This window comes from Ranitomeya imitator, chromosome 2, assembly GCF_032444005.1.
Source record: "Ranitomeya imitator isolate aRanImi1 chromosome 2, aRanImi1.pri, whole genome shotgun sequence".
NCBI lineage: Eukaryota > Metazoa > Chordata > Amphibia > Anura > Dendrobatidae > Ranitomeya > Ranitomeya imitator.
Genome location: NC_091283.1, coordinates 259267692 through 259292582, shown reverse-complemented (window position 1 = coordinate 259292582; position 24891 = coordinate 259267692). Strand labels below are relative to the sequence as shown.

General features: G+C 45.6%; 1 protein-coding gene across 1 annotated transcript in view; it reads left to right on the top strand.

The window, feature by feature from the left end:
- The first annotated feature begins 11589 nt into the window (after window positions 1–11589).
- The window catches only part of LOC138662988 (zinc finger protein 773-like), a 70609-nt gene continuing 57307 nt past the window's right edge, over window positions 11590–24891 (top strand). The window contains exons 1-7 of the mRNA XM_069749021.1: window positions 11590–11615; window positions 21602–21651; window positions 23435–23623; window positions 23753–23932; window positions 24015–24138; window positions 24222–24319; window positions 24518–24608. Of these exons, the coding sequence (XP_069605122.1) occupies window positions 21616–21651; window positions 23435–23623; window positions 23753–23932; window positions 24015–24138; window positions 24222–24319; window positions 24518–24608 (718 nt within the window). The 5' untranslated portion in view covers window positions 11590–11615; window positions 21602–21615. The remainder of the gene's footprint in view (window positions 11616–21601; window positions 21652–23434; window positions 23624–23752; window positions 23933–24014; window positions 24139–24221; window positions 24320–24517; window positions 24609–24891) is intronic.

Below are 24891 nucleotides of genomic sequence, written 5' to 3'. Positions count from 1 at the left end.
AAATTCAAAAAATGGTGATCCGTAAGTACTCCGTAGGCAGGGTGTGTCAGCGTATTTTGCGCATGGCATCCTCCGTATGTAATCCGTATGGCTTCCGTACTGCGAGATTTTCTCGCAGGCTTGCAAAACCGACATACGGACATACAATAGGTCCATGTGCTCAAAAAATCATAAAAACATATATACTGTATATATATATATATACAGTGGGGCAAAAAAGTATTTAGTCGGTCAGCAATAGTGCAAGTTCCACCACTTAAAAAGATGAGAGGCGTCTGTAATTTACATCATAGGTAGACCTCAACTATGGGAGACAAACTGAGAAAAAAAAATCCAGAAAATCACATTGTCTGTTTTTTTAACATTTTATTTGCATATTATGGTGGAAAATAAGTATTTGATCAGAAACAAACAATCAAGATTTCTGGCTCTCACAGACTTGTAACTTCTTCTTTAAGAGTCTCCTCTTTCCTCCACTCATTACCTGTAGTAATGGCACCTGTTTAAACTTGTTATCAGTATAAAAAGACACCTGTGCACACCCTCAAACAGTCTGACTCCAAACTCCACTATGGTGAAGACCAAAGAGCTGTCAAAGGACACCAGAAACAAAATTGTAGCCCTGCACCAGGCTGGGAAGACTGAATCTGCAATAGCCAACCAGCTTGGAGTGAAGAAATCAACAGTGGGAGCAATAATTAGAAAATGGAAGACATACAAGACCACTGATAATCTCCCTCGATCTGGGGCTCCACGCAAAATCCCACCCCGTGGGGTCAGAATGATCACAAGAACGGTGAGCAAAAATCCCAGAACCACGCGGGGGGACCTAGTGAATGAACTGCAGAGAGCTGGGACCAATGTAACAAGGCCTACCATAAGTAACACACTACGCCACCATGGACTCAGATCCTGCAGTGCCAGACGTGTCCCACTGCTTAAGCCAGTACATGTCCGAGCCCGTCTGAAGTTTGCTAGAGAGCATTTGGATGATCCAGAGGAGTTTTGGGAGAATGTCCTATGGTCTGATGAAACCAAACTGGAACTGTTTGGTAGAAACACAACTTGTCGTGTTTGGAGGAAAAAGAATACTGAGTTGCATCCATCAAACACCATACCTACTGTAAAGCATGGTGGTGGAAACATCATGCTTTGGGGCTGTTTCTCTGCAAAGGGGCCAGGACGACTGATCCGGGTACATGAAAGAATGAATGGGGCCATGTATCGTGAGATTTTGAGTGCAAACCTCCTTCCATCAGCAAGGGCATTGAAGATGAAACGTGGCTGGGTCTTTCAACATGACAATGATCCAAAGCACACCGCCAGGGCAACGAAGGAGTGGCTTCGTAAGAAGCATTTCAAGGTCCTGGAGTGGCCTAGCCAGTCTCCAGATCTCAACCCTATAGAAAACCTTTGGAGGGAGTTGAAAGTCCGTGTTGCCAAGCGAAAAGCCAAAAACATCACTGCTCTAGAGGAGATCTGCATGGAGGAATGGGCCAACATACCAACAACAGTGTGTGGCAACCTTGTGAAGACTTACAGAAAACGTTTGACCTCTGTCATTGCCAACAAAGGATATATTACAAAGTATTGAGATGAAATTTTGTTTCTGACCAAATACTTATTTTCCACCATAATATGCAAATAAAATGTTAAAAAAACAGACAATGTGATTTTCTGGATTTTTTTTTCTCAGTTTGTCTCCCATAGTTGAGGTCTACCTATGATGTAAATTACAGACGCCTCTCATCTTTTTAAGTGGTGGAACTTGCACTATTGCTGACTGACTAAATACTTTTTTGCCCCACTGTATATACTGTATATATATATACATATATATATATATATATATATACATATATATATATATACATATATATATATACACACAATGTCAGTGAGACACGTATATGTATATATATTAATATTTCATACAGTGCGAGATAGCTTAAAAGCCGGTAATTCAATTGCCGGCTTTTGCTATCTCCTTCCTAAACCCGACATGATATGAGACATGGTTTACATACAGTAAACCATCTCATATCACCATTTTTTTGCATATTCCACACTACTAATGTTAGTAGTGTGTATGTGCAAAATTTGGGCGCTCTAGCTATTAAAGGGTTAAATCGCAGAAAAAATTGGTGTGGGCTCCAGTGCAATTTTCTCCGCCAGAATGCTAAAGCCAGTGACTGAGGGGACATATTAATAGCCTGGAGTGGGACCATGGTTATTGCCCCCCCTGGCTAAAAACATCTGCCCCAAGCCACCCCAAAAAAGGCACATCTGGAAGATGCGCCTATTCTGGCACTTGGCCACTCTCTTCCCATTCCCCTGTAGCGGTGGGGTATGGGGTAATGAAGGGTTAATGTCACCTTGCTATTGTAAGGTGACATTAAGCCAGATTAATAATGGAGAGGCGTCAATTATGACACCTATCCTTTATTAATCCAATAGTATTAAATGGTTAAAAAATACACACACACAATATTACAAAGTATTTTAATGAAATAAATACCCAGGTTGTTGGAATAGTTTATTATACTGGTAATCCACCTGAAGACCCTCGCTCTGTAAAAAAGGTAAAATAAAAAAACAATATCACATACCTTCCGATGATCAGTCTTGTCCCACGCCGTAAATCCATCTGAAGGGGTTAACTAATTTTACAAGCAGAAGCCTGCTAATGCAGCTGTGCTCCTGCCTGTAAAACCCCGGGGAATGAATGGAATGTAGGTCAATGACCTGTAGTTACCCTCAGTCGCAGTGATGCGCCCTCTGCTGGATGTCCTCATATGAACTCGAGCTTGGGAAAATATTCTGAAAAGTTCCCAGGCTCGAGTTCATATGAGGACATCCAGCAGAGGGTGCATCACTGCAACTGAAGGTAACTACATGTCATTGACCTACATTCCATTCATTCCCCAGGGTTTTACAGGCAGGAGCACAGCTGCATTAGCAGGCTTCTGCTTGTAAAATTAGTTAACCCCTTCAGATGGATTTACATCATGGGACGAGACTGATCATCGGAAGGTATGGGATATTGTTGTTTTTTTATTTTACGTTTTTTACAGAGCGAGGGTCTTCAGGTGGATTACCAGTATAATAAACTATTCCAACAACCTGTGTATTTATTTCATTAAAATACTTTGTAATAATGTGTGTGTGTGTTTTTTAACAATTTCATACTATTGGATTAATAATGGATAGGCAAAAAAAGAGAAGGAAAGCACTACCGCACAGCTGTTATACGTCAAATCCAAATACCTCTAACCCTTTCCAATCCACACTAAGCCGTATTACTATAGCCCCATAAATCCTTCAGGTGCAGCTCTAAAAATACAGGTCCATAAAACAGTCTGATAGAAGAAAGTAGAGCACACTCACCGGAGTAAAAAGCATCAATCTTTTATTCGGACATACAAAAAATCCAACAGGGAGAACAGTGGAGACAGACGGACGACGGCCATTTCGTGCATAACTAGCACTTCAACGGGTCCTGACATTAACAGGAAACAGGGAGGATTCTTTAACCTGTGCAGTTCTCAATGCTCCTCCCAGACCTGTAACGTCATGACAGGTGCAATACCTATATTTTCGAAAAATTGTGAACATTCAAGACATATACATTTAAAAACAATACTTATAAACACCTCTATTAACTGGAACTTTAAAATCGGCATCTAATTCCCTTCTTCATTTTAATAGCACACACCCGGTGTATACGAAGCAAGCCCTCCCTTTCAGTCAATTTCTGAGGGTAAAAAGAATCAATAGCCACGAAGCAGGGTTCAAAAAACAATCAGACGAACTCTATGGTAATTTGAAAAACGCGGTTACCCCCAATCTATTCTTGACCAGGCTTTAAAAAGGGCAGTTGAAACTAATGTTCATAATGCGCCCCCTAGGAAAAAGATGGAAGATAAAAAATTTGTGTTTTCATTCAAGTTTGGCCCCATGGATTCTCAAATTAGGTCGGCCATTAGAAATAATTGGCAAATCTTAGGACAGGATAGTGATCTAAGAGATATGGTAGAAAAAGGTCCATTATTTGCGTGCTGTAGGAGCAAAAATATCAGAGATTGTTTAGTACGAAATCGGGTTTCATCTGATCGTGAGAATTGGCTTAGTGAAAGTGTCCCAAAAGGGAATTTTAAATGCGGCCACTGTAATTTTTGTATATACCACCTTACAGTGAATAATATTAAAATCGGCCTGATCCATCATAAAGTACGTGATTTTATTTCATGTAGAACAACCCACGTAGTGTATGCGATTTTTTGCCCATGTGGCTTGTTCTAAATTGGTAAGACGATTCGGCCCCTTTTTATGAGAGTGAGGGAACATCTTACCTCGTACTGGAAAAGGTGTCCCCAGATTGATAAATCATGTAAGAGAGCAGCACGGCAGTGACATCCAAGGTCTGCGATTCGCAGGATTAGAAAAGGTCTCCCTACCTAGGCAAGGGGGAAATCTACATCGCCTCCTGTTGCAGAGAGGGGCGAGGTGGATAATGCGCGCAGGCGCATTGGGACCTCTCGGTCTCAATGAAAAGCTAGACATGTCGGTATTCCTTTGAACGTAAAATATAAGGTTTTAAAGTTCCAGTTAATAGAGGTGTTTATAAATATTGTTTTTAAATGTATAGGTCTTGAATGTTCACAATTTTTCGAAAATATAGGTATTGCACCTGTCATGACTGTCATCCTCCCTGTTTCCTGTTAATGTCAGGACCCGTTGAAGTGCTAGTTACGCACAAAACGGCCGTCGTCCGTCTGTCTCCCTGCTGGATTTTTTGTATGTCCGAATAAAAGATTGATGCTTTTTACTCCGGTGAGTGCACTCTACTTTCTTCTATCAGACTGTTTTAATAATGGATAGGTGTCATAATTGACACCTCTCCATTATTAATCTGGCTTAATGTCACCTTACAATAGCAAGGTGATATTAACCCTTCATTACCCCATATCCCACCATTACACGGGAATGGGAAGAGAGTGGCCAAGTGCCAGAATAGGCGCATCTTACAGATGTGCCTTTTCTGGGGTGGCTGGGGGCAGATGTTTTTAGCCAGGGGGGGGGGGGGGGGGCAATAACCATGGACCCTATCAGGCTATTGTTATCTGCCCTCAGTCACTGGCTTTACCATTCTGGCTGAGAAAATTGCGCGGGAGCCCACGCCAATTTTTTCCGTGATTTAACCCTTTAATTTAATAGCTAGAGCGCCCAAATTATGCACATACACACTACTAACACTAGTAGTGTGGAATATGCAAAAAAAATGGGGATATGAGATGGTTTACTGTATGTAACCATGTCTCATATCATGTCGGGTTTGGGAAGGAAATAGCAAAAGCCGGCAATTGAATTATCGGCTTTTCTCCTATCAAGCGCTGTATGAAATCTTAATACATATACATATATGTGTATCACTGATATATATATATATATATATACCCCTATACTATGTGTAGACATTTATCTTAGCTATCCTATTCTAACCTGTCAGTGTGATTTTACTGTACACCGCACTGAATTGCCGGCTTTTCTCTCTAACACCGCTGCGTATTTCTTGCAAGTCACACTGTTGGTCCGTGTGTAATCCGTATTTTTCTGGCCCCCATAGACTTTCATTGGCAGATTTTTGGTGCAATACGATGACAACCGCAGCATACTGCATTTTTCTACGGCCGTAGAAGACCGTATAATACGGATCAGTAAAATACGGCTGATAGGAGCTGGGCCATAGAGAATCATTGTACCGTATGCAATCCGTATTTTCAGCACCTCGCATACGTCTGTAAAACACGCTAGTGTGAGGCCGGCCTAACATTTTCAGGTTACTTGGTTAAGAGTAGGGTTGAGCGACTTTTACTTTTTTGGGATTGAGTCGGGTTTCGCAAAACCCAACTTTGTCAAAATTCGGGTCGGGTGAAAACGGCCGATTACTGCGAAAAGTCGGGGACCGACTAAAACACGAAACCCAATGCAAGTCAATGGGGAATCAAAGTCGGCAGTGAGTGGAGGACAGGAAAACACCTACAGTGCCCATTTTAATGCCAAAAACATCAATTCTTATTACTTAAGCTTGGCAATCTTAATTTACCTTATAAAAATAGTAAGGCCTTGAAAACTCAGGATAATTTGGCTAAAGTTGCAGGGGTGTAGGGCTGGCTCAAGATTTTCGTGGGCCCAGGAAATGCAGAATACGTCACGGCGGTGGAGCAGGGAGAGGTAAGTATTTAAACTTTGCAAGTGCTGTGATCTTGAGCAAGCGGGGGGGCCACTCGTTGACAATGGCACTGGCACAGGGCCCCTCATAGTATGGAGGTGTGTTTGATGGTGGGTGGTGCCTCACACTGGCAGAGACACTTGCGTACTATGAGGGGCCCTGTGCCAGTGATGTCGCCAACGAGTATGCCCCCCCCCCACCTGATGAAGGAACCTGCACTTTCATCTGCACCTTCCTCTTTGTCCCCGTGTAAGGTGGTATAGTATGCGGGAAGGGGATCCTGACTTTCAGCAGGGTCATATTCTGGCTGTGTAGAGTGCAAGGGGAATGTAGTGGTCTGGGTCAATGTACCAGCAGACTCATGTAGCAGTGGCTGGGCAATGGGCAGGATGAGGAGGAAACACAGATATAGGCCCAAATAATAAAGTAGGCTAAATGAAGTTCAAAATTGGTAACAGGACTAACCAGGGGGCATTGCTTTGTTCAGTGGAGGAAAACTGTAATGAGTGGCAGACACAGTTAGTAGGCCCAAATAAGAAAGTGGGCTAAATGTCTGCCAAAAAATTGTTCATAAATAAACAGGCGGCATAGCTAGGTACTGGGGTGGGCTCCTCTGCTGAGTAGCAGACAGTGGTAGTAGGCGCAAAGTATTAACTGATCTAAATGGAGGCCAGGGCCCCTGTATATTTTAACTATCATCTATCATTTCAACAAATTTGTAATGGCAGTGCCATTGAAGGATTTAACAGCATAGACTACACAGTGGTGGAGCAGGGAGAGGTAAGTATTGCAAGTGGTAGAGCACTGTTCGAGCTGGGGGGAACCCTCTCTCGTGGGCAGCGGTACTGGCACAAGGCCCCTCATATTACGACGGTGTGTCTGACGTTGGTTGTGCACCACCACCATCAGAGACACTTCATTGTACTATGAGGGACCCTGTGCCAGTGCCGTCGCCCAAGAGTGGGCCCACCCACCTGACCAGGCAAACAGCACTTGCACGGGTGCTTGTGCCAGGTGGTGACCACGGCCCTGTGGGGGGAGTCAGCCCATTTAAGGAGGTATAAAAATGGCCTATGGTGGACATTCAGCAGCTGCAAATGGAGGAATTGGAGCAGTCAGTAAGAGGAGGCCAAAAGCAAGACATTTTTCAGGCAAGCTACGTGTCAGCAGGGGAAGGTGGGGCAAAATAATTTGAAATCCATGATTGGTTCCTTTTAATGAAGGTTAGATCATCAACATTCTGGGTAGCCAGACGTGTCCTTTTTTCGGTCAGTATTGAACCAGCAGCACTGAATACTCTTTCTGATATCACACTAGCAGCAGGGCAAGCGAGCTCCTGTAATGCAAATTCTGCCAATTCAGGCCAGGTGTCTATTTTAGATGCCCAGTAATCAAGGGGAATGACCTGTGAGGGAGAACCTCGATAAGGGAGGAAAAGTAGTTTGTAACCATACTGGACAAACGCTGTCTCTTGTCCTTTTGAATCAATGCAGCAGTACCTGTCGTGTCAGCGGTCATTGCGAAATCACTCCACAACCTGGTCATAAAACCCCTCTGTCCATGTTGCCATGTTGCCCCCTACAGCTCGTGTGAGAACCATCACCACCGCTGTGTGCTGGGAATGCCTGAACCAAATGGACTACAAGAGTTGCTTGTTTGGTAGCCAATATTTGCTCAAGGTTCTCATGTGGCATGATATTTTGTAATTGTCCTTTATATCGTGGGCTAGGCAGAACTGTCCCACTATGGCTGTCCCCTGTGGACCCTGCATCCACCACATTAACCCAGTGCGCCGTGATGGACACGTAACTTCCCTGGCCATGCCTACTGATCCATGCATCTGTTGTGAGGTGCACCTTTCTACTGACTGATTGCCTCAGTGCATGGACAATGCGGTCATGCGGACATGCTGGTGGAGGGCTGGGATGGCTTTTCTCGCAAAGAAGTGCCAACTGCGTAGGTCATAGCGTGGTACTGCATAGGCCATCAGGTCTTTGAAAGCTTCGCTTTCAACCAACCGGTAGGGCATCATCTCTAACGAGATTAGTCTAGCAATGTGGGCGTTCAAACCCTGTGTACGCGGATGAGAGGATGAGTACTTTATTTTCCTAACGAGAGTCTCTTGTAGGGTGAGCTGGACTGGAGAGCTGCAGATGGTGCATGGCTGCATATATGGTGGACATGGCGGATTGAGAGAGGGTTGGTGATGGTATTCTTGATGTAGGCCTACATACAGTGTTTCCTACCGATAACCTTGTGATTCCCTGACTGCTTTGGCCTTGCGACGATACCTCCACATTTGCTGCTGGTGGTGTCTTTACCGGTGGGCTTACAGTGAGGGAAGCAATGTAGCATTGCTGACTACCTTCATTCTGAGCAGGTGCACCAACGGTACTGGACGTTTGGTAGTTAGTCCAGGCTTGCAAGTGCATGCTGGTTAAATGTCTAAGCATGCACGTTGTATTTAAATTTTGAAGATTCTTCACTCTGCTAAAGGTCTTTGAGCATTTCTTACAGATAACTTTTGACTTATCATTTGGATCTTGGTTAAAAAATTGCCACACTACACTCTTCCTACTATGGAATACCTTTTCAGGCATTGCACGCTGTGCTACTTTCACCGGATGGCCACGCTGTCCTAAAACGGTTTTTGTTTTTGACACACGTTTTTCGCCAGATACGGGCCTGCCAGATGACAGCTGTTGCGATGTAGATGGCTGCTGCGGATCATCCTCCTCCGCTTCTGAGCTACTGACAGCGGCACCCTCTTCCCCCAATGGCTGCCAATCTGGGTTAACAACTGGGTCAACTATCACCTCCTCTTCAATGTCATGTGCCCTTTCTCTGTGTCACCGTGTAAGGTGCTATAGCGTTTGGGACGGGGCACCAGAGTCTTATCAGGGTTAGATTCTGGCTCAGTACACTGCGAGGGCAATGTAGTGATCTGAGTCAATGGAGCAGCATAATAATCTAGCTGTGGCTGTGCATCAGTGCACTCCATGTCCGATTCATCTTGTAATGGGCAGTTAACAATTTCCTGTTCTAACCCAGGCACGGTATGTGTAAAGAGCTCCATGGAGTAACCTGTAGTGTTGCCTGACGCATCCTTCACTTTTGGTTTGGGTGAAGGACACAAGGAAACGTCTTATTCCTGACCGGGAGCTTCCACTGACGACTCGCTTTTATATTTGGAACTTTCTAAAGAGGAGGCGGAAGAGCTAGAGGCTGAGTCAGCAAGGAAAGCCAAAACTTTTTCCTGCTGCTCCGGCTTTAGAAGCTGTTTTCCTACTCCCAGATAAGGGAGCCTTCGAGGCCTTGTGTAGCCAGACGATGACGCTGGCTCAACAACTCCAGCAACCACCGCCCACGGCCATGGGCTCTTCCACCAGACTTCCTCATTTTTTGGAAAATCTAACCAAAATAACAACCATTATATGGTACTGTAAAACAAGGTAGGTGTATATAAAATTGTTGAGAATTTAAATCTCCCCTTTTTGGGGGAGACTGAACCAAAACTCAGGCCCTGTGCATAAAACAACACAATGTAAGGGTCAGAAAGTGGCTGGCTGATATACGACAAACTAACAAGACTGAGGTATATCCACTTTGTGAGAATTTAAATCTCCCTTTTTTTGGGGGGGAGACTGAACCAAAACTCGGGCCCTGTGTATAAAACACAATGTAAGTGGCAGAAAGTGGCTGGAAGATATATGAAAAAATACAAAGACTGTAGTACAATTTCAATCTCCCTACAATGATCTCAGGACAAGTATGGCAGCAATAAAAAGGACTGCTGCACACAAAAGTGTGGACAAAGAAACAAGAGAACTGTGCAGAAAGGAGCAGCGGGATTTTTGCTTTTAAAAAAGCAGTTGGTTTGCACAGCGGCGTGCAAACAGCAATGCAGCCATCAGGGAGCCTTATAAGGCAGCCTAATAAGCTACAGAGCTGATGCACAAAAAACTAGCCTCCACTGTCCCTGCAAAGAAAAGGTGGTGTTGGACAGTGGAAATCGCTACAGCACAAGCAGTTTGGGGGTTAATCTTCCCTCCCTAACTATATCCCTTCTTCTGATGAAGCTGCAGCAACCTCTCCCTATGCTACGATCGGCAGAAGTAAGATGGTGGTCGGCGTGCATGCCCCTTTATAGCCCCTGTGACGCCGCAGAAAGCTAGCCAATCACTGTCATGCCCTTCTCTAAGATGGTGGGGACCGAGACCTATGTCATCACGCTGCCCACACTCTGCGTCCTCCTACATTGGCTGAAAAATGGCGCTGAATGCGTCAAACGAAACGCGACTTTGGCGTGTAGATCGCCGACCTCATAGCCGATCCCACACTAGGATTGGGTCGGGTTTCATGAAACCCGACTTTGCCGAAAGTCGGCGATTTTTGAATTTGTCCGATCCGTTTTGCTCAGCCCTAGTTAAGAGCAATCAAGGACTGCTTGGACCTTAACGGGGTCCATCTGAAACCCCAATGCAGAAGCCAAATGTCCTGAGAACTGGACCTGCTGTACCACAAATTGACATTTCTCCAGGTTAGCAAATAAATAGTTGTCACGTAGAACCTGGAGAACCTTTCTGACATGCTCACCATGCTCCTCCAGAGTACGTGAGGAACATCATCCATGAAAATCACCACAAATCTACCAATCAGTGAGAAAAAAATATAATGAATGACATTTTCAAAGACTGCCGGAGCATTGATTAACCCAAATGGCAGCATCAAATGTTCAATCTGCCCCTCAGGTGTATTGTGTGCGGTCTTCCCTGCGTCACCATGGCGATACGTATAAGGTTATATGCCCCTCTCATGGTAAGTCTGTAAAACCATTTATCTCCAGGTAATTGGCTAAACAGATCAGGTGTAAGGGGTAAAGGACAGGGAAGGTGAGCTGTGATTTTATTACTCTCTCTGAAGTCCAACCATTGACGCCGCCCTCCATCCTATTAACAAACCCCCACAGTGACTGGAGAGGGGCATGGCCGTATATGACCCTTAGCCGAACACTGGAAGGGGTTAAATAAGCGAGATTTCGGCATTTTAGCTCCCGGTGTGGAGGCGATAGCACAATCATATGCCGCCATATACTAGACGTCTGGTAACCGGTAATAATTCCCTCATGTGTGGGGTCTATTTGTCTCCAGAGAAATCACACGTTACATTCCACACAGAACATTGTGTAGAAAAGGCGGCGCGAGGTAATTGTGCCAGTAGTGAGGGCGAATAATGGCGGAAATGTCACTGACTGAGGAGAAGTCTCCATGTAGCGTCTTCACTGCGGATCACGTGACCCCTGACTCCTCCCCCCTGTGACCTCATCACAGGTCCTGTGCGCACAGAGCAGCCATATATGTGGAGTGCGGCTCTGCAGGTGGAGGTATGTGGAGATTCCCCATTACTGAGCGCGGGGACATTAACCCCTTCTGCACGGAGACTCTTTATAAGAATCATAACGTTGTTGTTCTGTTTCCTGTAATAGATACATACGAGCCAACTATGGAGGACAGGAAGTGAGGGAGCGGATTGTTCTCCTAGTACAGGGCCCCTTTCTTGGCCCCACACAGTGTAATGCCCCCATTATGCCCTGTAAGCAGGTTCTGCCCCACACCCAGCTGCCTCGGGCACTTTACCATGAGCTGGTACCTCAGATTCTTCCCCGCACCCCTTTCCTTTGTTGGCGCCAAATCTGTTCTGCCTTTGGGGCTCCGGCCTTTATAATATCAGTAACTGCGTCATCAAGGTCTCCTGACCAGGTGCACCCTCTAGACTCTTCCCTCCGGAAACCCTCCCTCTTCCCATTGATGTCACATGGTCCCGTCTGGACGGCAGATAGCAGTCTGTACAAATGCAGCACAGCCCTGAGGAGTCTTTTTTATGACTCCTTTTTACACCCCTTATGTAATATATATGATGGCGCTCACACAGTATAATGTTTCCACAGTACTGGCATCTCTCGTAAAAAAGGTATTTTCACACTACCGCCATACCCCCACACACTGTATAATGTTCTCATAGTACCGCCATACCCCCACACACAGTATAATGTTCTCATAGTACCGCCATACCCCCACACACAGTATAATGTTCTCACAGTACCTCCATTCCACCACACACAGTATAATGTTCTCATAGTACTGCCATACCCCCACACACAGTATAATGTTCTCATAGTACCGCCATACCCCCCCACACAGTATAATGTTCTCATAGTACCGCCATACACATTATAATGTTCTCACAGTACCTCCATTCCACCACACACAGTATAATGTTCTCACAGTACTTCCATCCCACCACGCACAGTATAATCTTCTCAATAGTACCGCCATAGCCCCCACACAGTATAATGTTCCTACAGTACCTTCATCCCACCACACACAGTATAATGTTCTCATAGTACCGCCATACCCCCACACACAGTATAATGTTCTCACAGTACCGCCATATCCCCCCCACACAGTATAATGTTCTCATAGTATCCCCATACCCCCACACACAGTATAATGTTCTCATAGTACTGCCATACCCCCACACACAGTATAATGTTCTTATAGTACCGCCATACCCCCCCACACAGTATAATGTTCTCATAGTACCGCCATACACAGTATAATGTTCTCACAGTACCTCCATTCCACCACACACAATATAATGTTCTCATAGTACCGCCATACACAGTATAATGTTCTCATAGTACCGCCATACCCCCACACACAGTATAATGTTCTCATAGTACCGCCATACCCCCACACACAGTATAATGTTCTCATAGTACTGCCATACCCCCACACACAGTATAATGTTCTCATAGTACTTCCATACACCCACACACAGTATGTTCTCACAGTACTTCCATCCCACCACGCACAGTATAATCTTCTCAATAGTACCGCCATACCCCCCACACAGTATAATGTTCCTACAGTACCTTAATCCCACCACACACAGTATAATGTTCTCACAGTACCGCCATACCCCCACACACAGTATAAAGTTCCCACAGTATTTTCATCCCACCACATACAGTATTTTGTTCCCTCAATAGTGGCTTCCCACATACATAATGTTTACACAGGACTGGCATCCCCCTCCCACACAGTATAATGTCCCCCACAGTACTGCCATCCCCCCCACTTTTTAATCTTCCCATAGTACTGCCCCCTACATGCACAATATGGTACCATCCACCTCACTAACTACCTCCGATCACTGACAGTTAATGAATAAATACTCACTTACCCTCATGTTAGGGGACGAGTTCCCGCCTCTGCACAGGGGGAATATCGGGCCATCTCCACTGCGGTCTCCCATTCTTCTCCTGCCACAGTGGAGCCTGCTCGGCGGAGACGTCGGTCCCAGCGTCTCGCTCAGTTTGACTCTGTACAAAGGGTTACTACTGCTTTTCCAGCTTCTGCTATTGAAGCCAGTGTTGGGCAGCGGCGAGCAGATGCTTTTTGGACTAAGTCCTGCTTTTTCCCTTCTGAGCATGCCCAGGGTAAGATCTCTCATTGGAGATCGAGGGTCACATGCTTAGATACTGCAGCAAGACCCATTGGTTCTCCAGGAAGGTCCTGAAGTTCCTCAGGCTCTGTGGCATTCTCTCATTGGTCCTTCTAGGAAGGTCCTGTACGTGCTGCAGCTATATAAGGTTCGCATGGCTGCACGGCCATGCGCTAGTGTCAATGCATGACATGAGTTTTGCGCCAGTGTGGTCACGCTTGTGTATATTCAGGGACCCGGCTGACATAAGCCACTAGAATACCGGCACCTCCTGTGAGGAGATTGTATGTTTGCCTCCTGTACTGCGTGACCACAAGCTGCTATCTGCTCAGCAGTTACTGTGTATTCCTGTGGAGTTTAACAGGACACAGTCCTTTCTTTATAGTGACTCTGTGAAGCAACAGAGTTAGCTTCTACCGCCATATTGTGCCGCCGTTTGCCAGCAGCAGGTTCTTTCCTTCACGGTGGACCCCGGGCTGCAAATAACATCTCTATATTTACTCGGTGCATTCCGCCAGCCCTAACACCTCATTCTTGGTGCAAATGTTATTGAACCCAGGATCTTTAAGATATTTACCATACTACAATTGGATAGGCAGGAGTGTATCATCCAAAACGGTAGCCCACTCGGTTGCTATGATGCCTATGAATTGTCAGGGCTCGGTGGGGTGTGGTATTGGTCACCCTCTCCTTCCCATCATCACAATTTCAGCGATATCCACACTTCCATGACGGTGATACCGCTGAATACATTAGTGAATCAGGGAGTGGAAAGCTCCTGATCCACCATTCAGCCTTCAATTCTGAGTCTGAGACTCCGTGCACTGCAGGCACAATGACGTCACTACATCACACCTGTAGTACGGAGCCTCAGTACTAATACCGCACAGACCAGAGCAGCGCTCCTCAGGAACCGTGATGGCTGAGCAGTGTGTGTGTGTTTTTTTCAAATATCAGGAATTGTGGGGGCCTCATATTAAGAGAAGAGCTGTTGGGACTCTCATACTGAATGTGTGGCTGGTAGGGGCCATTATACTGGGGTTGTGGTGGACTGTAAATGCCTCCATACTGAGTGGGGATTTTATTTAGTGTAGCAGGTTGTGGTGGCCATAATTAGAGATGAGCGAATATGTTTGGAAAACGATCGCCAAATATAAATTCGGCACGAATATGATATATTCGGATTCATGATCGGTAACACGAGCATTTTTCTTAAGATCGGAAAAAGTCGGTAACATTCGGTAAAAGATATAATAGAAGCCGGCAATACATGTGCCGCGTTTAGTAAAATCACAGCCACCAATGTGGGAGACTGGGGTTCAAATCCTGGCTCTGCCTTGTTGGACATAATCTACCAGTAGTGGTCCATAACACTATGGTGCCTACCTCAATAAACATGAGAGTGTCTGGAGCAAAGAGAGTCAGACGTCACCTGATTAAGGCTATGTGCCCACGTTGTGGATTTTGCTGCAGATCCGCAGCGTTTCCGCACCTGCGGATCCGCAGCAGTTTCCCATACGTTTACAGTACAATGTAAACCTATGGGAAACAGAAAACACTGTGCCCATGCTGCGGAAAAAACGTGCGGAAACTCAGCGGATTATTTTCTGCAGCATGCCAATTCTTTGGGCAGAATCTGCAGAAGTTTTACATCTGCTCCAATAGAAAACTGCAGATGGAAAACCGCAGCGGAATCCGCAGTAGAAAACGCGATAAATCCGCAATAAAAACCGCAGCGGTTTTCCAATGCGGATTTATCAAATCCGCTGCGGAAAAATCCGCAGAGGATCATTCTATGTGTGCACATACCCTAACAAGGCCTGCATCAGATGTTGAGGAATCAGGACAATCTGATGATAAATGGGCTACTGGACCAAACCATACATGGACAAGGCAAGAGAACCTGGATCTGATTAAATGCTATTATAACAGCAGACCAAATGGGAGAGGATATATGAAGCGTATGAGGAAACTCTGGATGGATACAAGACCTGCATGTCCACTAACTGAGAAACAACTAGTCACCCAACGTTTCAATATCATAAAGAGAGAGCTATTATCACAACTTGAGATGGATCAACTGCACTGCAGATCCGCCCCACATGAAGACCTGGAAGAACAACATGTGCAACCCCCTGAAGATCCTGATCCAACCCTGCAACTAGAGAGCACTGCAGCTGGTCTGAAACAGAAGATCTTAGATAAACTAAATACCATCAATACCAGAGATCGACTGCCACGGCTTAGCAAAGAAAGCCTAACAAACAGTATGCTAGAGGATGCCAATAGAGCAGCACTTCCATCAATACCTACCACCACCATAACTCAAACTAATAACCTGATCCATGCTACTGCCTCAGCAATAATAGAAATGCTTGGCTATACAACCAGCAAGAACAACAGAAGTACATGCCCCCTTGGAAAAGAAGACTAGAAAAAGATCAAGGTACCACAAATGGAATCAGCCAACTATCAGAAATATAGAAGTGTGTGAAGATCAAGGATAAGACCAAGCTGGACAAGTACAAAGGCCTAACCCCAACTGAAGAGACTGCTAAACAAAGGCTCACAGCACTCGCTGCAAGACTAGGGAGATACATTAGAGAAGCTGAGGTCAAGAAGATAAATGCCCTGTTCTCAAAAAAACATCCAAAGTGTACTCCCAACTAAAAGGAACAGCACAAAGACAGCAACTCCACCAATAGCAGAGACTGAACAATACTGGAGGAACATATGGTAGAAGGAAAAAACACAACACCAGTTCAATGTGGCTGCATTATCTGAGAATTAAACAGAGCAACCACCTAGAGCAAGAACCAGTCACCATTACAGAAACAGACATCCAACAGCGGGTCAAGAACTTGAAGAGCTGGACAGCACCTGGCACAGACATGATCCTCACCTACTGGCTAAAGAAATTCACAGTGGTACATGAAAGCATGGCAAAGCAGATGAACCAACTGCTAGAAGCAGGCCACCACCCAGCTTGGCTAACACAAGGAAGAACAGTGCTGATCATGAAGGAACAGTTCCATCCAACTACCGCCCAATAACCTGCCTTACAACAACATGGAAACTTCTGTCAGGCATCTAAGCCACCAAGCTAGAGAACCATATGAACCAGTACATGAATCCAGCTCAGAAAGGCATTGGGACTGACACCAGAGGCTCTAAGCACCAGCTCCTAGTAGATAGAGCAGTCGCTCAAGACTCAAGATCCAGACAGACCAATCTCAGCACAGCCTGGATTGACTACAGGAAAGCCTATGACTCAATGCCACACACATGGATCTGTGAATGCTTGGCTCTGTACAATGTCAACAGGAAATTAAGAACCTTCCTCAGAAACTCACTGGGGCTTTGGAGAACAACATTTTAAGTCAACTCAACACAACTAGCACAAGAGACCATCAAATGCGGCATATAACAAGGTGGTGCACTGTCCCCATTGCTGTTCTGCATAGGCTTGAACCCCCTCAGTCAGATAATTACAGAGTCTGGCTATGGATACAAGTTCAAGAGTGGAAACCCCATCAGCCACCTCCTCTACATGGATGACATCAAGCTGTATGCGAAAAACGAACAAGACATCAATTACTGATCCACATGACAAGGATCTACAGTAAAGACATGGGGATGTCCTTCATACTGGAGAAGTCGGCTGGTTTGTAAAAAAGAGAGACAAGGTAGTCAAGACTGATGGAGTGGAATTACCAATAGGGCACATAGCAGATCTACAGACATGCTACAAGTACCTCGGCATCCCACAGGGATACGGTAACCATGTTGAGGAGGCAAGGAAAGCAGCAACATCCAAATACAATCAAAGGGTAAGACAGGTCCTGAAGAGACAGCTCAATGGGAAGAATAAAATATGTACCATCAATACATATGCCCTGCCAGTTATCAGATACCCTGCTGGCATAGTGTGCTGGCCAAAAGAAGAGATTGAAGCTACAAATGTGAAAACACGAAAGCTCCTCACAATGCATGGAGGTCTCCACCCTAAAGGTACCGTCACACTGAACGATATCGCTAGCGATTCGTGACTTTGAAGCGTCCTGGCTAGCGATATCATTGAGTTTGACAGGCAGCAGCGATCAGGATCCTGCTGTGCCATCGTTGGTCGGAGCAGAAAGTCCAGAACTTTCGTCGCTGGACTCCCGCAGACATCGCTGAATCAGCGTGTGTGACGCCGATTCAGCGAAGTCTTCACTGGTAACCATGGTAAACATCGGGTTACTAAGCGCAGGGCCGCGCTTAGTAACCCGATGTTTACCCTGGTTACCAGTGTAAATGTGAAAAAAAAAACAAACACTACATACTTACATTCCGGTGTCTGTCCCCCGGCGCTGTGCTTCTCTGCACTGTGTAAGAGCCGGCCGGAAAGCAGAGCACAGCGGTGATGTCACCGCTGTGCTTTCCGGCTGTCCGGCGCTCACACAGTGCAGAGAAGCACAGCGCCGGGGGAAAGACACCGGAATGTAAGTATGTAGTGTTTGTTTACGTTTACGCTGGTAACCAGGATAAACATCGGGTTACTAAGCGCGGCCCTGCGCCTAGTAACCTGATGTTTACCCTGGTTACCCGGGGACCGGCATCGTTGGTCGCTGGAGAGCTGTCTGTGTGACAGCTCTCCAGCGACCACACAGCGACGCTGCAGCGATCGGGATCGTTGTCTAGATCGCTGCAGCGTCGCTTAGTGTGACGGTACCTTAAGACTAACACCCAAAGATTGTATACCAACAGAAAGGAGGGTGGTCGAGGCTTGATAAGCATCCAGGCCACCATCACGGATGAAACGAGGAGTATCCAGGAAAACATCAGAAAAATGGCACCAAAATATGAGATGCTGAGAGGAAGCCTAAGGCAGCAACAACAGGTCTGGAAGGAAGAACAGGAACATGAAGTGCCATGGCAAGACAAGCCACTGCATGGGCTGTACCATCGACTGATAATGGAGGTGGCTGACATGGAGAAATCCTACCAATGGCTGCAGAAAGCTGGACTCCGAGACAGCACAGAGGCACTAAACATAGTAGCATGTACTAAGTACCACATCCATAGATGCAGGAATCTACCACACAACACAAGACCCAAGGTGCAAACTATGCAAAGAAACCTCAGAAACCATCTAACGCATAGTGGCAAGATGCAAAGTGCAAGCATGAACAGCGTATACTGAATGCCATAACCAAGTAGCGGGAGTTGTATACAGGAACATCTGCACAGCATATGGGCTAATTCCCCCTAAGTTTAGGTGGGAGACCCCAGAAAAAGTGGTGGACAAGGAAAGAGCTAAAATCCTGTGGGACTTCAAGATCCAGATGAATAAGCAGGTGTTGGCTAACCAACCAGACATTGTGATGGTAGACAAGGATGAGAAGACAGCAATGATAATAGATGTGGCCGTGCTAAGTGACAGCAACATCAGAGAGAAGGAATATGAGAAGCTGGAGAAACACCAGGGCCTCAAAGGAGAACTGGAGAAGATGTGGAAGGTGAAGGCAACAGTGGTGATAGGAGCACTTTAAGCAGTGGCCCCTAAGTTGAAAGAATGGCTACAGCAGATCCCAGGAGCAACATCTGAGCTCTGTCTAGTAAAGCGCAATGCTAGGAACAACTAAGATCCAGTGCAACACCCCTCAAACTCCAAGGCCTCTGGTAGAGGACCCGAGAATGAGAAAAGACAAAAAAAGGCCATCCCATTGGGGGTGAGAAGGAAGTTTTTTTTTTTTTATAGATTTCAGTGACAGTGTGTATGTATATGTATATATTGTGGTGCAGTGACCCACGTTACAGCCAGGGGGCGCTGCGTGTGCACTTCAAGATGCACTTGGAGGCTTAAATGTGATGAAACAATGACTGGCAGAGTTGTGAATGGCCGATATGTGTCGCAGAGGGAGTCTGCGTGGTAAGTCTGATGCAATGTTGTTGTTCTGGGACTTGTAGTCCCTCAAGAGTTTGTATAGTTATGAAGGGAGACTTACTAGGCTAGTTATGTGAGATGGGGGGACAAACTAGCAACACATCTACACTCCCACCCAGGGGAGTGGTTAAAAGGTATATAATGTGACCAGGGTGTGGGTCACATGGTTCCTGTGTTTGGATCTGAGTGGTCCAAGTGCAAGGCCCTGGAAGCCTGTGTTGGAAATCCTGGGAATTCCTGAATAGCACATGGTTGGGATTTGGCACTGAGTAGCCTGTGTGCTGTAGGTCCTGTACGGTCAGTATTGGAGGCTCCTGGGAGTGGAGTCGTCCTGGAAGCACTGTGAGACCGTCGACCTGGACGGTCAGTGTTGAGGGCCTGGGACTGACATGGAGTCAACCTGTGGAGCAGGAGCTCCTGTGAGGTAACCCCTGGTATGGGGAAAAAGAACTGTGTGTGCTAACATAGGACAGTTGCTGAACTGTGCAGTCACGCGGTGACTGGAGAGATTCAGGCTTGAATAATGAATGATTTGTAAAGCCATATATCATGAAGTAAAGGACTATGTGAGGTCTGTGATACGTAACATGGCCTACAGTGGTTTATGCTGAGAGTATAATAAACCACATGGACTGTTTATGTGAAAAACCATGCCTGTCTATGATTATTATGCTGCCAAGTGAGTGTCCCCCAAGACACATAGTGGGTGAAATGCTATACAATATGTATATGTATATATACACACACATATTACATAGAAAAATAAAGGCCTGTAATTCTGAAGCCGTGGTAGTGTAAAATCACTACCGGAGGCGACAGGCTAGAAGACATGGATTACATACAGTAAATACAAATAGAATAGGTAGATATATAGATGTCAGTGACAAATACAATTAGTACAGTGTGTGCAACTTACTGTACATGTATTTAATTCATGAACTATAATTTTTCTGAAAAAAATGGCATGGGCTGTGTGAGATCCCCGCTATCACCGTGAAGAAGTCGCACGGTGCAGAGGCGAGGTCATGGGAGAATTTCACTGCGATGAATTTCAACTCTCCTCTGCACTGTGCGACTTTCCCATGGTGCTAGCGGGGATCTCACAGAGGTCACCGCAGTTCAGCCCGGCTGGGAGCGCAGCCTCAGTGATGTCACCGCTAGACACTGACGCTGCATACCCAGCAGCTCATTCACCAGTGGTTCTCAGCCTGGACGGTCACATCTTGGCACCGTCCAGGTTGAAAACTATTTCACTCCCAGACATGGATTACGGGGTGGGACAGTACGACAGACAGGTATGGTATGTTGTTTTTTTATTTTAGTTTTAGTACAGGAGATCGAGTGCTTTGGTGGAATTAGGCGAGGTCGTAAATATGGTTTAATTGAGATTACTAAAGGAGTCTTTACCATTTTTTCAATTCACTTTATTCTTGCTGTGTCTTTATTTACCACATAACTATAGGATTAGTAATGGATAGGTGTCTTACTCTCTATTACTAAGCCGTGGGCTTAATGTCACCTGACAATACAAAGGTGACATCAACTACACAAATTTGAACCCCACTTGCCACAGCTACAGGGCAAGTGGGAAGAGCCAGGCAAAGTACCAGAATTAGTGCATCTAATAGATGTGCCTTTTCTGGGCAGCAGCGGGCTGCTATTGTTAGGTTTGGGGGTCAATATCCATGGGCCCTTAGCAGCCTGAGAATACCAGCCCCCAGCTGTCAGCTTTAGAAAGGCTGGTGGTCACAAAATGGGGTGGACCCTCTGCCATTATTTAAAAAATTTAAAAGAGAGCGTGAGGACCCCTTTATTCTTGATAACCAACCTTGCTGAAGCTGACAGCTGAGGGTTGCAGCCTCCAGCTGTGAGTTTTGTCTGGCTGATTATCAAAAATAGGGGGGAACCCATACCTTTTTATTATTTATTTACAGCACAAGAACGACTGATGAATACCCACCATCATCTGCTTCTGCTCTCACAGGTATGTTCACACTGGGCGTTTTTGCTGCATTTTTATATGCTAATTTTCATCTGCTTTTTCCATTACCAGCAAAGTCTATGAGATTTCAGAAATCTCATACACACACATTGTTTTTTTTGTCATCAGGATTTTGTGCTTTGCAGCGTGCTTTTGACATAGAGCATGTCACTTCTTTCAGAGTTTTTGCAGCATTTTTCACCCATTGACTTGAATGGATGGTAAAAAAAACACTGCAAATACGCAGGTTGACCTTTTTTTTGTAGCGTATTTGCTGCAGAAAAGTCAAGGACAGCCGGATGTGACGTCACACTCGGCGCTACTACCTCTAGATGGCAGGCTGCATGATGCGTCCATATAGCCTGTTATTGAGCAGAGTGGACCCAAACCCCATTCACTTGAATGGGGCCTCGACAATACAGTGTTTGACACGCTGTCATATGCAAACACCACTTCTTAACGGCGGTGAAACAATCCCTGACTGTCAGAGAGCCGCAGTTCCCCCACTGTCAAAAGACCGTGAGAGCGCTCAGCTGTGATCGGAGGTATACAGGTTACCTCCGGTCACTGGTGTCAGCTGATGAGACAACTGCTCCCATCATCCGACACCTGCTACTGCTAATAACAGTGAGAGCAGGAGCGGATGATAGGAGTATTCATCAGCTGCTTCTGTGCGGTAAATACATAATTTTAAAAACCTGTGTGGGTTCCCCCTATTTTTGATAACAAGTCAGGCAAAACTCACAGCTGGGGGCTGCAACCCTCAACTGTCAGCTTCAGCAAGGCTAGTTATCAAGAATAAAGGGGTCCCCACACTGTAATTTTTAATAATTCTCCCAGTGAACTCGTCTCTGCACTGTGTGACTTTTTCGCGGTGCTAGCGGGGTTTCTCACTGAGGTCACCACAGTTCAGCCCAGCTGGGAACGGAGCATCAGTGATGTCACCGCTAGATACTGAGGCTGCGCTCACAGCAGCTCATTCACCAGTGGTTCCCAGCCTGGACGATCACATCTTGGCACCATCCAGGTTGGAAACTATTTCTCCCCCAGACATGGATTACAGCATGGGACAGAATGATGGAGAGGTGAGGGATATTGTTGTTTTATTGTTTTTGGTTTATTACAGGAGATTGCGGGCTTCGGTTGAATTACGTGAGGTCGTAAGTATCGTTTAATTGAGATTACTAAAGGAGTCTGTGTTATTCTTTCAATGAAAGGACTTTTTTTCTGGGTGTCTACGTTTTCTTACAATGTGGCTATGGGGTTAGTAATGGGGACATCTTATTGATGCCTCTCCATTACTAACCTCGGGGCTTGATGTCATCGGACAATACAAAGGTGACACCAACCCCCCCCCCCAACTATTACCCCACTTTCCACCGCTAAAGGGCAAGTGGGAAGAGAGAGGCTAAGTGCCAGAATTGGTGCATCTTAGAGATGTGCCTTTTCCGGGGTGGCTAAGAGCTGATGTTTTTGGCCTGGGGGGCCAATAACCATGGCCCCTTCCTAGGCTATTAATAGCGACCCACAGCTGTCTGCATAGCCTTTGCTGGTTATTAAATATAGGGGGACCCTATGTAACGATCCTATAACGAGAATTAGCGTTATGGAAGATGAGTCTATGAGAAACGTATTCAGCTGCCGACTCCGAGGAAGAAACTGCTTGTTGTCTGTGGCCTAAATATATAGGATTTATTAGTAGATGTAAAGAAGAAACTAAATACTGTAAAATAATAAATCTCCTCATATGTTTCCCTTATTATCTCCACTAATTGTATTATTACAGGATTCTTATGATGTTACATCGGCTCATCTTCTCATTCAGGTCTCTACAATATTGGATCCTCTCAGTGAAGATCTTCTACAAAAGAACATTTTCCTGATTTACCCATCAAAGATGTATATGGACAGAGACAAGATAGCAGAGAGGATATTACACCTCACCCTAGAGATCCTCTTCCGGCTTACTGGAGAGGTGAGAGATTCTGATGACGTCACATTACATCATTCTTATCTATGGCAATAACAGATGGACAGAACTGGAGAGGTGAGGACTCTGGAAATGTCTGTAGTGAGATTTATTAATGTGTCTCTCCATTACCAGGATTACACAGTGGTGAAGAAGACCTCTAGTGATCGCTGTCAGGACCCTGTGTCTGAGGGATGGGGAAGACCCCTGAGCCCAATCACGGGGCCTCCACCTCACCCCCTGATCCATGAGGACATCAATGACCAGAAGATCCTAGAACTCACCTACAAGATGATTGAGCTGCTGACTGGAGAGGTGACACTGCTGGGAATGCTGGGACATTATACAGTAACACTATGAAGGGATCGGGGGATGACGGTATCATTGTATGTGTCAGGTTCCTATAAGGTGTCAGGATGTCGCTGTCTATTTCTCCATGGAGGAGTGGGAGTATCTAGAAGGACACAGAGATCTGTACAAGAATGTCATAATGGAGGTTCCCCAGCCCCTCACATCTCCAGGTAATAGACAGGACTAAATACACAAGGCCTATAATTATCTGTATGTAAAGAATGAATCTACTCCCTGTATGTGTTTCCTCCAGATCTATCCAGTAAGAGGACAACACCAGAGAGATGTCCCCGTCCTCTTCTTCCACAGGACTGTAACCAAGAAGATCCCAATGCTCCTCAGGATCATCAGGTAGATGGAGAGAAGGTGTAAGGAGATCTCCCATATGATGTGTAGACGCCGGTGAAGGTCTTGTGTTCAGTCTTGCTTTATCCACCAGTATTATATGTTTTATACTTGTGTAATGAGAGCGGTGGAGATGGCAGGATTAGAGCTGATCATAGATGTGACTTCTCCATCTGTCGGTGACTTTTACAATATTTGTTTCAGGGTGAAGATCTGACCCATATTAATACTACGGAGACATATGTGAGGGGGGATGAGTGGTGTAAAGAGGAGATTCTTACATATGGCTACCCAGGTGAGTAGTAACCACTAAATACAGAGAGGTCACAGATTCTTCTCATCACCGGCTGTGGCTGCTTTATCGGTGGTGTAGTCCGGCCGTATTACCATGATCACCATTTTGCCTCTAGACCACAACATTCTCCTCCACCCAAAACTGTTCAAATTACTTTGGTCATTGAAAGCCCTTTTCTGTAGAACTTACAACCTGGTAGATCCACCTCCCCCCTGGGTTTAGGAGACGCTGTTACCTGCCCAGTTCTGTGAACTATAAAGCCAAGTGACAGCATACGTAGAAT